At 41.0% G+C, this 14,213-nt stretch overlaps 1 protein-coding gene across 1 annotated transcript in view; it reads left to right on the top strand.

The window, feature by feature from the left end:
* Window positions 1–14,213, top strand: part of SLIT1 (slit guidance ligand 1) — a 231,741-nt gene that overhangs the window by 176,466 nt on the left and 41,062 nt on the right. Inside the window, exons 13-19 of the mRNA XM_072626554.1 lie at window positions 216–359; window positions 7,827–7,990; window positions 9,023–9,046; window positions 9,253–9,397; window positions 10,652–10,726; window positions 11,265–11,408; window positions 13,492–13,635. Of these exons, the coding sequence (XP_072482655.1) occupies window positions 216–359; window positions 7,827–7,990; window positions 9,023–9,046; window positions 9,253–9,397; window positions 10,652–10,726; window positions 11,265–11,408; window positions 13,492–13,635 (840 nt within the window). The remainder of the gene's footprint in view (window positions 1–215; window positions 360–7,826; window positions 7,991–9,022; window positions 9,047–9,252; window positions 9,398–10,651; window positions 10,727–11,264; window positions 11,409–13,491; window positions 13,636–14,213) is intronic.

Raw genomic sequence — 14,213 nt, 5'->3', positions numbered from 1 at the left:
TATGATTTAAGCTCCAGTGTAAAATTATAGAACATTTCACAATTGAGAGGCAGACATATTCTTCAGTGACTGATCAGCGCATAGGAGATAATAACTTTGTGACGCCCTCTTTGTAGGCAATGGAAATCCAGTCTATCCGAAGTTGTTCACCTGATCCAGTACATTGTTACCTTTATTTCTTGCCTTCCTTGCTACTTTTCTTCTTCATTCCATAGCCTTCTCAATGCCAACAAGATCAACTGTATCCGAGCTGATGCCTTCCAAGATCTCCAGAACCTATCCCTGCTCTCACTGTATGACAACAAGATCCAGAGCTTGGCCAAGGGGACCTTCACCTCTCTCCGAGCCATCCAGACCCTGTAAGTGGCCCCTGCTTTTTGCATTAGGCTCCAAACCAGGAAAGTGCATGGAGAAGCGAGGAATTGGGAGTGACTTCTTGGTTTCAGGCTCAGTTTCTATCCCTTGTGGCTTCCTGGTTGCAGGATTAAGTTCTGCCTGTTCATGCGGGAATGACCCACCTGTGTGATTGGTTTGTTACTGATGGTATATAGTTGGAGAAGAATTAAGTAAGAGTTTGCCCAGTGCCTGCTGTTCTGTGCCTCCATTTCTAATTCCTGTGATACTGTTAGTGTTGGGACAATGCATAGATTTTATGGAGTTTGCTTAATTGGAAAATGTGATAGGCAATTCAGCAAATTTTGTTTAGGCACTTACTATGCACAGGACACGATGCTAGTTGCTGGGAATGAAAAGATGAAAAATGTTATAGTTCTTGTCTCTCTGGGGGCTGTGTTTCCATCCTTCCTCTTCTCTTTGTCAAGTCATACCTGCATGAGATGCTGTGTCTGAAAGTCCTGAAGTAAAGGCTGAATGATGACTTGTTGGGGGTGTTGTAGAGGCGTTTCTTATTGAGATATAGGTTAGACTAGTTGAACACTGGAGTCCCATCTAGCTCTGAAATTCTGTGGTTCTATGAAATAAATCCACTTAAAGCAGAGATTTTTATTCTGAGGTTAACAGACACCAAAGTACATGGAAAGATTTTAGGGGGCTTTAGTCTTAGATGGGAAAAAATTAGAGATGTATTTTCCTTCACCATATGTTGGTACTGGATAGGGAGGTCCTGAAACTTCTCCCTCTCCAGAGGCTTAAAGCATGTCTCTCTCACTCAAACACAGCCGGCCAAGAAAGAATAAACCCTTGACTGGACAGGGCCTTTTGCATGCACACCTGGTTCTTTGTGATATGAGACAGCTCTTTGGGAGGGGTAGGGAGTGAGATATACTGAAAGAAATTCAGGCAATGCAATAGCAACGAAAGATAACAACACATTTTTTAAATGAATGCACTCCTGGTTCTGGCTGAGCTGCCAACAAAAGGCTCTGCTCCTTCATGCAGTAAACGTATTAGGAATGATGCTTGTATATGCTCAAGTTCACACAGGAATTGTGTTAAGTACAGCACACTTCATATGCTTATAAGAAGTGGACTTTCACTGGCCAATCCCAGTCACTCTCCCTGTCTTCCCCCACATGTTAGTCAAATACTTTCAGGAAATCAACAAATAGTAAACTAGTGATATTTCACATTTATTATACTAGTCAGTAAATTGTGTGACTAATGAAGATATGGTTGGTTGTAGAAAACTTTCTGTGAAATCCTGCCTCTTTTCTTATATTTTCATCAAGGATGTATCCTTGACATGCATCTAGTTGGCTTTCATAAAAATATCTATAAAGACAAGAAAGTTGGCATGTGGGCTGATATCTTCTTGGTCATTTTTGGGGGGATGATGAAACTGTCTGTGATCTTTTCTATCTTTTTTGAAAATCAGTCTCTGAGTGCTTTAAAAATTGTGTCATCTCCAATACAGTATGTGTTTGATGTGGTCCAGCTGCACTTCCCAATTTCATCTTTTTAAATGCCATTTTCATGTCAAATTTCATTCTTCATGTAGCACAGTAGGTACTTAGATATTCAGAGTCCAAATGAGGTGATTCTTCCATCATCAGTGATGAGGATTGGTCCCAACAAAAATCCTGACACACTTGTTCTATTTCTTATGAATTTTTGGTGCTACTGTCAGTTTCATTTAGATGCTTTTGGTTGGTTGGTTGGTTGACTGTTGTCCTTTGTTCTTAAAGAGGACCAAATTGACATCACCGAGTTGGAGTCAAAGTTTATTGTGTCAGACTGTGGCTGATCAGACCAAGATGAGCTTGGTCAGGCAATAGTTCATATGAACATTTGGAGTGGAAGATGTCTCTAAATCTGTGCATCTCATGTTTCTTTTGAACTATTGCAATTCTGCTTTACTCATAGAGCACACCACCTTCTTTGATGTGGGCACACCAGGCTGGGCAGTCCCGTGTTGGTGTCTCCCGTGTCTCACAATCGAAGATTATGCTTTTAGGAGGATTCTGACTTTGTTGTCATGCAAAGCTTTAATTTTTTTTTTAAAGGCTTTATTTATTTATTTATTTTCCATTTAAGATTTAATGAGTTTAATTGAAATTTTTCAGTTCTAAATTCTCTCCCTACCTTCAGATCCTCTCCCACCTATTGAGAAGGCAAGCAGTACAATACCCATTATACATCTGAGGTCATGCAAAACGTATTTCCCTATCAGCCATGTTTCATGTTAAGCTTTATGCAAACTCATTTTCCCTTCTGCTTCTTGTGGCTGTTTTATGATCTGATACTGCTTGTGATCTACAATCATCTTCTGAAATGTTTTACAAAGGAACTTGTGTTCCAAACCCACATCGCCTTCGGCTGCCATGTCTTTCTATGTGGCAAGAAGATCAAGGCTTTCTGACTGAGACAGTTTCTGGGCTCATTTGGCCTTATCTTTGTGCCAGCTGTCTTACATTGGTCACACTTGTCTAAGAAATGATCGTAATCAGAGTCAATGTCTTTGCTTTTTATCCACTTTGACGAAGAAAACACTTTGCAAATGTCAAAGCGCTACACAAATATATGTTATTCTTATTTCCCATTTTTTTTGTCAATTGCTTGTTTAAACATCCTCCTCACCTTTGCCCCATAGAATCCCTAGTTTCCTTTAAAGCTCAGCTCAAATGTTACCTTCTACAGGAGGTCTTTCTTGATTTCCCCAGCAGCTAGTACCCTCCCCTCAAAATTATCTTGTATTTATTTATTCATTTTACATAACTTATATATGCTTATGTATGTACATGCTGTCTTCTCAGATTACCAGTTTCCTGAGGACAGGAATTGCTTTTTTGTTTTGTTTTGTTTTTGTGTCCCTGGAGTCTAGAATAGTGTTAGCACATAAAAGGCACTTAATAAATACTTGTTAATGATTGATTGGAGGTATTACAATTGTATGTAGTTTTTTTTTCTTTTTAATCTTTGTTCTTCCAATTTGATGTTGATTTTGTCTTTTGCACTAACCAGTTAATGGTCTAATGCAGACAGATGAATCATTTTCAATCTACTGAGGTCTAGCTGATTTCTTGCTATGTTTGTCATGTCTTTCATCCTCTCTTAAAGTAAGTATTCATGATATGCAGGTATGAGATTTCTTTTTGTTTTTTATTTTTCATCATTTTACCTTGTACCCATTTTCACAGTGAAATCACTGAGTATCAAGGCATGTGTTGATTTGGTCTGGAGGATTTGTCAGATGTTTTATGGAATTTTTCATCTTATTGTTTGCAATAAATGTTGGTTCATGAGCTACAGTTGTCTTCTTGGTACTCTCCTTATGCTCATGGCTGTTTTATGACCAAGTGTTCCATGAATGGTGTTTCTTGTCTTTGGATGATCAATGAAACTTTACAAGCTCCTCTTTTAGCCTCTTTGAGAAGAACCTTAAGTTACCCTTCCATTCTGCTATAACTTCCTTATGATATTTAGTTTAATTGATGCCAAGAATGTCAGTAGGGATATGGCTCAGTTGTTGGTCACTGGACAAAGATTTCACATTTAGAACAAGTCTCAGCAGTTTAATTTTTGAAGATGCCTTCAAAACTGTTCTGTGTGCAATCTGCCTCTTTTTTGCTGATTTGCACAGTCACTACAGAAGCAGAGGTGCATGACGTCTTTTTTCTTTGTTTCATGGTTCATCGAGGCAGAAGAATTTATCACTTAGTGACCAGCTTGCTGGTGATTAGCTTCTCAATACTTACCTATGTTATCCTCAGTTTCCAAATACAAGCTTTCACCAGGATCGCACTTAGATTCTTTTTATCTTAGAATAGAACTTTTATGGAAGAATCTCTCTAGCTATCACTTATATCTAATGACTGTTTTATTAATTTAATTTTTATTTTGATTAATTACTGTATATGTGATGAAGTATATGCAGATTAGAACTATATTTAAAAAAATACAAACACCTAAATAAATCTCCTTTACTAGCTCTCTTCAAGAACCATTGATTAATTTAAACTTGTCAGATTCTCAGGACCAAGAAAAGTCAACTCAAATGGGCATTCCCTTAACTTGAAGACACTCAGTTAACTTTGTTGTATTCATGGCCTTAAGTCCTCCTTTCAGGTAGCCTTAACTGCCCCAGTGAAAGAGCCCTATCTAGGACAGTTTTCTGCCAATACAGGCAAACCCCGAGGTTGGCTTCCATTAACTCTGATCGGCTCTTTGCTGCCTTTCCCTTCTATAATCAGGAACAGAAAAGATAATCCCAAGGATCTATAATTTTATCGGTATGGACACTCCCCCATTGATAAAGATTCCAACAAGTCAGTAACTTAGTATTTGACCTTCAAGAATTGTGGTAGCCAAAATAAAAATAATAAAAGTTATCTATTTGCTGCCAAGTAAGTGTCTGAATTTAGCTAGGCTAGTCCTTGACCAATAGATGTACACAGTCTGTCATTAGACCTCTGGGTAGTTCCTGTCGGAGCTAACTCTCTGTAAATAAAACTCTTGAGAATCCAAAGTCATTTCAAATCCAGGAAGAAGCATGAGAATCAGACATTAGTGGTGGTTTTCAAAGCAAGAGAAGAAATGTTTTCTCCACATACTCTTTTCTTGTACTGAGTTTTCTGCCCTCTGAAGCTAAGTCTTGCATGAAATGGCTATTTGCATGTGGTATTTAAGGTTATCCATTGACCATTCTTTTTAATCACAGTAGTGGAAATTTTACAGCCTGCTTTTGCCATAGATCCAGGAAACTTAAAGTGAATATACTTCCCTTTGACCCCAACATTTAAAAATACAGAGTAGAACTGTTTTCAGCAGAAATATACGGTGGTTTCCCCTAAGACAAACCAAAATTGATGGAAGTAGGCTATGCATTTAAGCATAAGTAGGTGTATCATAATGGAGGCTAGGGAGAGGTTACTTCTCAGCCCTTACAATCTGATGAATTTTCAAATGGATATAAAATCTTCCCTGGAGAGAGTCAGCAAACACATCTTCTTGCCAAAGGTCAGCAGTTGAAAATGGATTTTTGGGAAAAAAAAAAACATTTATACTAGATTAAGAGGAGGCAGTGTAGTGTAATGGAAAGAATAGTAGATTGGAAGTCCACGGACCTGGGTGCAAACCCAGATTGAGAAGACCCAGTTAACTCGAAGACAAATCAGTCTTTATCAGTCAAATCTTTATTCTAGAACTCAGTTTCCTCATCCATAAAATCCATGGATGAATGGATTGAATGAGAGGTACTGTGGTACAATAGAAAAGTGTTGGATTTGCTCTTGGAGGCCCTGGGTTCAAATCCAGACTATCAATATACTAGCTATGTGCACAGTAATGAGTAATGTAACCCTTCTGGATCTGTTTCCCCATGTGTAAAATGAGGAGAGTTCACTAGAAAACCTTTAAAGCGCCTTCCAGTTCTAAATCTACAAACTCTTGATTGATTCAAAATTGATTGATTATATGAGTAACATAGATAGTATTAAAAGAGCTTCACCTAAATTCTGAGTGCTTGATTTGGGTTTTAGCTTTAGCTGTGTGAGACCTGGCAAACTTGATGAGAAGACCTGTGACACTGGTAGATAGACAGCATGGTAATGGACCAAGGGCCCTGGTCTTTGAGTATGAAGCCCTGAGTTAGTCAGTCAGTCAACAAGCATTTATTAAAGTAGTTACTGGGTGCCAAGCATGGGGAATATACACATAAAAGAAAGCTAACAAAAAGTGGGGAGAGAAGATGCCTCTGCATGATGTCCAAAGGACTCCGCCAGCTGAGGAGTGAAGAAATGGTTGACCTGGTCACCCTTGTTAAGTGGAGATTCTGGGAGGAGTCCTCCAATCAGAGGGCAGGATCCAGGGGCAGTTCCAAGGCTGAATGGATCTTCCAGGATTGGAAGATTTCTGGGGCATGATGGAAAAGTCCAGAGGAGCAGCCTGATGGGACAGGCCTGAATGACAATTAGGAATTACGTGATCGTGGGTGAATCATTTAACCTCTTTAAGGCTTAATTTCTTCATCCATAAAGTGGAGATGATAATACTTGAAGTGCCTACCTCACAGGGCTGTTGTGAGGAAAGTGCTTTTGCACACCTTTAATTGCAATATTAATTTGAGTCACTGTTATCAGTTGTATACTAGGCAGCAGGGGGAAGAAAAGTGCTGCTTTGAATTTTCAGTCAGGTGGTATTAACACTGGATCAAGTTAATGGGTGACATTATAGGTTATTCTTCAGATTTGATCAGTTAATAAAGCAGGGAACTCTTGAGGCTATCATGGGGTTAACCCCCAAAAGATTCAGTTAGATTTATGCAAAGGACACCTATGTGTTCCCTAATCACTGACCACAAATTCTTAGTCTCGGCGAGCTACATTCTGCTGGCCACTTAGGAGCCAGGTAAGAGGCCAGGGGAAAGGCAAACCCATTGCCACTACTGGGAAACATAAAGAATACAGATTTCCTGTTGAGCATCTGCCTTGTAGACAGGAGGATAGCAGAAAGTGAAATGGTATGTGTCTGCTCTGTGCTTTGGGCATAGCCCTGCCTGAGGCTGGAAAGACAGACAAGATGACCTTTTAAAAGCTGGCGATTCTATGAAAATCGTCTCCAGGTTGGAGAGTCCCGATAGGGCCATCACAATGGTTTGGTGGATTGTGGGGCTGAAGCCTCCATTCCTTCTGGCTCCCTATAAGCATGTAGGCTTTTGACATCCCTGAAGATCCCAGGGAGCCAAGTGGTAGAGAAACAATTGCCTGGAATTTTAAATGTACAGAAACCAGAGGGAGGAAGTGTGTTGCCAGAGGCTGATGGAGCATCCCATTCCTTAGCTCTTTTCTCTCCAACCCTTCACCTCCCAGCATTCCTTGGACTGCAGCTACAAGTCCTGTGCTTGAAGGCTCCTGTAGGTGGCTGAACCTGTACTCTTGTTCCTATGTAACACACACCAGTGGCTCCTTTCCCTGTGATCTTTACCCCAGACCTGTATCATCTCACCCTTTCCAATCTGCATTCTCCTCACGTTTCTCCATCACTCCTTATACCATGCCCCTACCCTTCTTTTCCAGCCAGTGTCCCACCACCTTCCTCATCAGCTCCCTCACCACACTCATCCCTCTCTGGCACCTCCTCACCTCTTCCCACCATTCCCCATAATACCCCCAACCCCCCTCTTGACCATTCACTTCCCTTTCATTCCCATCAGTTCCCCTGCCCCCTACCCATGGTTGAATAATGTCCTCCTGCTCGTACCACCCCCATGCCCAGTTTTTTACTTCTCTTACAATCCCTTCCCTCACCTTTATGGTTAGTGAAGCTTTAAGAGAAGAATAGGGAAAAAAGTTTGGAGAGGGGGACTAGCCTAGACAGAGACTTTTATCCTTTTTATGTCTTTGCTCTCTATTTGTCTTCACTTTGGAAAGACACCTGGCTCAAAATCCGTTCATCTGTGATTGCAACCTGAAGTGGTTGGCGGACTTCTTACGCACTAACCCCATCGAGACCAGTGGAGCCCGCTGTGCCAGCCCCCGCCGTCTAGCCAACAAGCGCATTGGGCAGATAAAAAGCAAGAAATTCCGGTGCTCAGGTAACTGTCTTTCTGCCTCCTTCTTTCTTGGGGATTTTTAGGGCTCAAAAATTAATAGAAACAAGCCCCCAGACCCTTGTCACCAGACTGCCCATCAGAATTCTTTGCATGACTTTTTGATCTCTTGGGAGACCTGAGAATTGAGAATCCACTGACAGTGAGATCAGAGGTTCCTCTAATCCTTCAACCAGTTGGAATGCTTTCTGTAACTTAAACCAATAGAAGTATCATGTGGATTGGGACAGTGGGGCTCAGTGTTTGGGACTGAGAATCGCAACCCTTGAAATCTGTGCCTGTTTCTCACATGGGAAGCGCCAAAAACCAGACTGAGAGTCGAAACCTGGATTCTGGTGCTGGCTCTCCCATGACCTTGAGCAGGTCTTGGATTCTCTGGGTCTTAGTTTTCTCATCTGTAATATGGGAGACTTGCACTGGATGGCCTCTAAAATCCCTTTCAGATCTAAGATCCTTCATTGCTATATTATATTCCCACCTACACAATGAGAAAAGTTCTTGACCTTTGCTTTGCCAAGATGGATCTTTTTTCTACAGCTTATTTTTATCTCCTTAGCCTGAATACCCAGTATAAATACAATGCTACCTTTTCAGCATTAGTCACAGAATGTTGGGGCTGTGCCTTAGAGATCCTGTCCAATCCCCTTATTTTCAGAGGATCAAGAGCTGAAGCAAACCTTGGAAGGTCATCCAGTCTAACTCCCCCATTTTACAGATGAGAATTGAGGTCTAGAGAGATTCAGTATCTTGCCCAACGTCACACAGTTAATAGCTGGCAAATGTGGGGTTTTGCCTTTGGAAATTGGAGCTTTTCTGTAATTTATAGAGAAGCATTTTCTGTAACTACTTTAGAGAGATCTACTAGCCTCTGGGACTGTGACTTTAGGCCTTCAAACTCTGTCCCTGGGTCTTCTGTATGAGTTGTTAGACTGGAGCAGGTACAGGTAGAGGTTCCCAGTCAGTTCTCTAGACCATCAGTCAGTTCTTTGTTTTGTTGTGTTTTTCTTTTCTCTACAGCAAAGGAACAGTACTTCCTTCCAGGTAAGGGACCTCTGAGGAGTGTGGATGAGAAAAGACATCCCTGTGTATGCCCTGGGAGGGTTTGTGTGGTGGAGGGCTTGGACAAGGGTCTTGATGTCTCTGCATGCCTCACTGGGGACAGGTTAGATTTAGGCTCTTTTATGAACAGAGTGGTCCTGTACCAAGCACCCCTTCCTGATTTCTCATGACTCTTTCCCTCGAGCCAGGCACCGAGGATTACCAGTTGAACAGTGAGTGCAACAGTGATGCTGTCTGTCCTCACAAATGCCGCTGTGAATCCAGCGTGGTGGAATGTTCCAACCTGAAACTTACCAAGATCCCAGAGCGGATCCCACAGTCCACTGCAGAGCTGTGAGGGCATCTCCTCTTCCACCTTGACCTGAGTCTCCTCCCTCCTTCTTCCTTTTCCTTCTGCCTCTCCCCTTCCCCCTTTCTACTCTCTCTTTTGTTCATTCTGGGGTTGCCCCCTAGCTTTATTTCTCTACAGCTGTTAGAGAGACAATTCCCTAGTTCTGTTCAATCTTGGGACTGTTGGCAAGGGGTGGGGGTGGCACAGAGCAATTAATTACCCCCTTCACAATCACTGCTATATCATAGGCATATGTAGGTATGGTTTTTAGGGTAACCTTCACCTATCCTGGGACCTCTCCTGCCAAAGGCTTCTGAAACCAGTAGGACTATTGAAAGATTAAATTGGCAGATGACCATCCACCATAAACGTTGAGGAGATAACTGGGTTGTATCCTTCAATGAGATGTCTGAATGGTTTTGCAACTTTGCTGCCAGCTAGCTGACCAACTTTGGACAGTGTTCTCTATTTGAACAGCAGTTTCTTGTGCTACAATGAATGTATAATTATGCCTCCCTCCTACCTAAGCAATATTATAAGGGTAAATATGTATTCATATATGCCAATTACCCTATTCTTGGAGGTAGTGTGAAATATGTGTCTGTTTTCTCCTTTGAGCCTGAAGACTGAATGTAGGCAAATGGGAAGCAGTGATTAGATTAAAATTCTGTCTATAGTTCTGTTCTGAAAGATATTCATTTGTTGCCTTAAGTTCGAGCTTCTGATTTGCCAAGAGTGTGCTTGTGAAATTCAAACATATTATGGATTTGTTATAGCAAACTGAAATCTCAGTTTAAACCAAGTTAACAAATATTTGCCTACTATAACAAATATTTGTTAAATAAACACTGAGCTAAAACAAGATTTTAACAGAAAATAGTAAAAACATGACCTTAGTGAATGGATTTGATAATATCTCCTTTTTCTCAGGATACTCTTTAGAACTATTAGCCAAAGTTTGACCTTAATCTATTACATATGTGTAAATATATGCAAATATTCAACATACATGTAATTTATTCATATTGAAAAGGTATTTTTTAATATTTTCACTCTTATAGCTCTAGGTCTATCATATTATTCTAACAGGATCAGACAATCTGATTGAATGAGTGGACTCACTTTGAGGTGGTGATGTATATTTTTGGAATTCCCCACAGATGCCCCTATTAATGCTGTCATCTGATAGGTTCTTCATTTGGAAGCGACTGTAACTTCTCCTGTTCAGTTCCTCTTCTTTTCCTTCACTACCACAGACGGTTGAACAACAATGAAATCTCAATCTTAGAGGCCACTGGGATTTTTAAAAAACTTCCACATCTGAAGAAAATGTGAGTCCAATTTGATTCAACAGATATTCTATGAGCCCTTAGGATGTGTGGAACTCTGTGCTTGGTGATACAAGGAAGAATAAGACAGAGTCTGTCCTCAAGGGTTTTATAGTCTAGTAGGAGAATACATTCTATACACAAAAAATTATAACTTTGATGAATGCATAAGGGAAGGAGGAGAAGACCATTTTCCTCTTTGGGCTTCAGGGAAGGTATCATAGATGAGGCAGCATTTGACCTGGAGGCTGAAGGATTAGATAGGACTTCAGCCTGCCCAGATTGGGGGCGGGGGGGAATGAAGAGAAATTCCAGACATTAGAAATAGCATGGTGACAGGAGAATTTTCTGTTAGAGAATACATACTAACCAGGAGATCAGTTAGATGAAGATAGATGGCAGTTTCTTTGGGGTCCAGGAACAAAATCTGAGAGAAATCTAAAGGAAAAAGGAAGGAACAGAATAGCCTTCATGAATATACAGTCTTGGATTCAAAGCCTTCATGTGGTTCCCATATCTCTTCCTCTCCTGTTGTCCCCAGAAACCTCAGCAACAACAAGGTGACAGAGATAGAGGATGGTGCCTTTGAGGGGGCGGCCTCAGTGAGTGAGCTGCATCTGACTGTCAACCAGTTGGAATCCATCCGGAGCGGCATGTTCCGAGGTCTGGATGGCCTGAGGACCCTGTGAGTGCCTGGGAGACAGTGAGTGGGAGAGGGATTGATGGATTTGGATGCATAACATCATAGTTCTGTGAATTTAGATGATGTGTATTAAAATGAAAAGGAAATAGGAGTGAGGAAGACAGGGTGATTTGTAAGAAGATAAGATTGCCAACAGATAATGAGAATTCTCATTATTATTGCCTTGTTACTATGTGTATAATAATTATATGTATACACACATACACATATATGTGTATTATATATAGCACATTATATCTAGCATATATAACATATATAATTATACATAGCATAATATATACATATATTAGCACTACTTAGGTTATAAAAGACTATTTGGTCACAAAGTCTTTGTTGTCACCAGCTGAGGGCTTAGGAGTCTTTCTTATGTCCACGAGTAATATAAGCCATCCTCATGTCCTAGAGTAAGTCAGCGCCAACCTCCTTGGGTGCAGAAGAGCCATTGTAGGTAGTTAAGATATATAGATATAGAGACACACATGTACAGAATATATATATATATGCATAAGGATATCTTTATAATTTAATACACACATACATATTTGGTCTGGACGTGGATTTCATTGGTATAGGGAATTCCCAGTAGGAAAACTTCTAATACTGTAGATCAGCACTTTCTCTGTAATCTATAGTCTTAGAGAATTGCCAGGGGCACTTAGAAGTGAAGTGCCTTGGGAACTCAGGGTCACACAGCCAGTGTGAGACAGGGTGAGGACTAGAATTTGTCTTCCTGACTGAAAGTCCATCTTTCTCTAACCATTATGCTGTGCCACCTCTCATCCCTGCACTGAGGAAATCACAATTCTGATGCAAAAGAAAAAATTCAAGGACATATACATACACAGACATATGCACATCTATACACATCAGTCAAGAACTAGGAGGTGTGGAATGTGAACAGGGTCTTAAAGGACCCTAGGGAACATAAGAAGCAGAGGACACAGGGTAGAGGAGTCCAGACCTGGGGGACAGCCAATATGAAGGCTGTGCAAACTACAAAGACAGGAGAGGGAGTAGTATCATGTGTGTATGTATGACTGTGTGCAACATGGATATGTATGTATGGAGTAGTTGTTTTGGTTTGATTGTGGTAGTAAGTAGAAGAGATAGCATGGAGGGATAAATGTAGCCCTCTCCCTTCCTTCCTTTCTTGAAATCAGGGTTAAATGACTTGCCCAGGGTCACACAGCTAGTACGTGTCTGAGGTCAGACTTAAACTCAGGTCCTTCTGACTCCAGGGCCATTGTCCCACCAACCCCCTCCCCCTTGTTTATTTCAAAGGAACTTTGATTTTTAAAAAGCCACAGAGTTCCAGAGCTGGGTTCCAGACCTTCCTTTGCCACTTGCCAGGCCTGTGACTTTGACCAAGTTACCTCTCTGTAGGCTGTAGTTTTCTCATCTGTTAAATGAGAAGTTCGCACCAAATCAGAACTGCTAAACTGGGTCTGTGGAAAGATTTCAGGAGGGGGCCATAAACCTAGATGAGAAAAGAAATGACACCATATTTACACTCACCTATAACTGACACCAAGAATTTCCTTCAGTTACGAATGTAGACAGCATGCTGCAGATCTTACTGCTTAACAGCAGTAGCATTCGGTCTTGTCACCGATAGAAATCACAGATGTTTGCCTATCACATTACTTTTGCCTACATTATCTCAAAATATCACTTCCACTCATTATAGCTTCAAAATGACTGTACTTATTAGACTCATTGCTGTATCATGTGTGATGACAGTATTCCTATCCACAAACTTTTTTTCAGTATCGTTGGTTTCCTTTGTAATTCTCTGTATTTCCTTTATTTTTAATGTAGTTTATTTATGTGTTTGTTTTATGCATTTAAAACCATTATTATGGGAAAGGGTCCCTAGGTTTCACCAGACCACAAGAGGGTTAGACCCAAACACATTTCGATCCCCAGACCAGGATGATTTCTAAGGTCTCTTCTGGGTGTAATGACTGAGAATCTAGAAGGAGCGCTCCTTGGGGAAGCAAATTAAGCAGACAAGTGTTTCTGAGCCTGGAGGAGCCTTGCTCTCCCATTCTTCTTTCCTCCACAGGATGCTGAGGAACAACCGCATCAGCTGCATTCACAACGACAGCTTCACAGGTCTCCGAAACGTCCGACTGCTCTCACTCTATGACAACCAGATCACCACTATCTCTCCAGGAGCCTTTGACACCCTCCAGTCTCTCTCCACTCTGTAAGTTAGGAACTCTTGGAGGCAGCAGCCCTCGTGGTGGAGGAGCTCCCTGTTCCTGTAGTGGCCCTAGCACCCTCGATCCCCAGTCCCCATTGCTAAGATCTTTCTATGTGTCATAGACCAAAATGTGTTATGGATGTGCCTAGGTTAGAATATGAGATGTGACTATTCAGTGATATGACTTTTCAAAAAAAACTAGTTCTTATATGTGCAAATGAGTGATGTCCCCTTCAGAGTAGATTATCAAGAGGTTGTATGCTTGGTCTGATAAGCCCAAGAGTCTATTTGTAGCCCTTCTCTGGGAACTGTTTAAGAAGTCTAAGGCGCATTTGAGGCAGGTTTTCATGTGTGGCTAACAAGCTGATTCGAAAGGCATTTCCCAAAGAGGAATTCCAAGAAGGATTTTTACCAGAGGTATTGAAATAAGTATATGGGGTCAGAGCATTTGGAGGGATCATTTTTGGTGCATTTGTTGACCTGTTAGTTTCTTTACTCTAACGACAGACTTTAGGGCACCCATTTCTTTGCATAGTTACACATCCAACACCCAGGCCTATGTAGCAGTTATGTGGTGTTTA

The sequence above is a fragment of the Notamacropus eugenii genome, chromosome 1 (assembly GCF_028372415.1).
Source record: "Notamacropus eugenii isolate mMacEug1 chromosome 1, mMacEug1.pri_v2, whole genome shotgun sequence".
In the NCBI taxonomy this organism is placed as follows: domain Eukaryota; kingdom Metazoa; phylum Chordata; class Mammalia; order Diprotodontia; family Macropodidae; genus Notamacropus; species Notamacropus eugenii.
The sequence above is the reverse complement of the archived record's forward strand: the minus strand, read 5'-3'. Positions and strand labels throughout refer to the sequence as shown.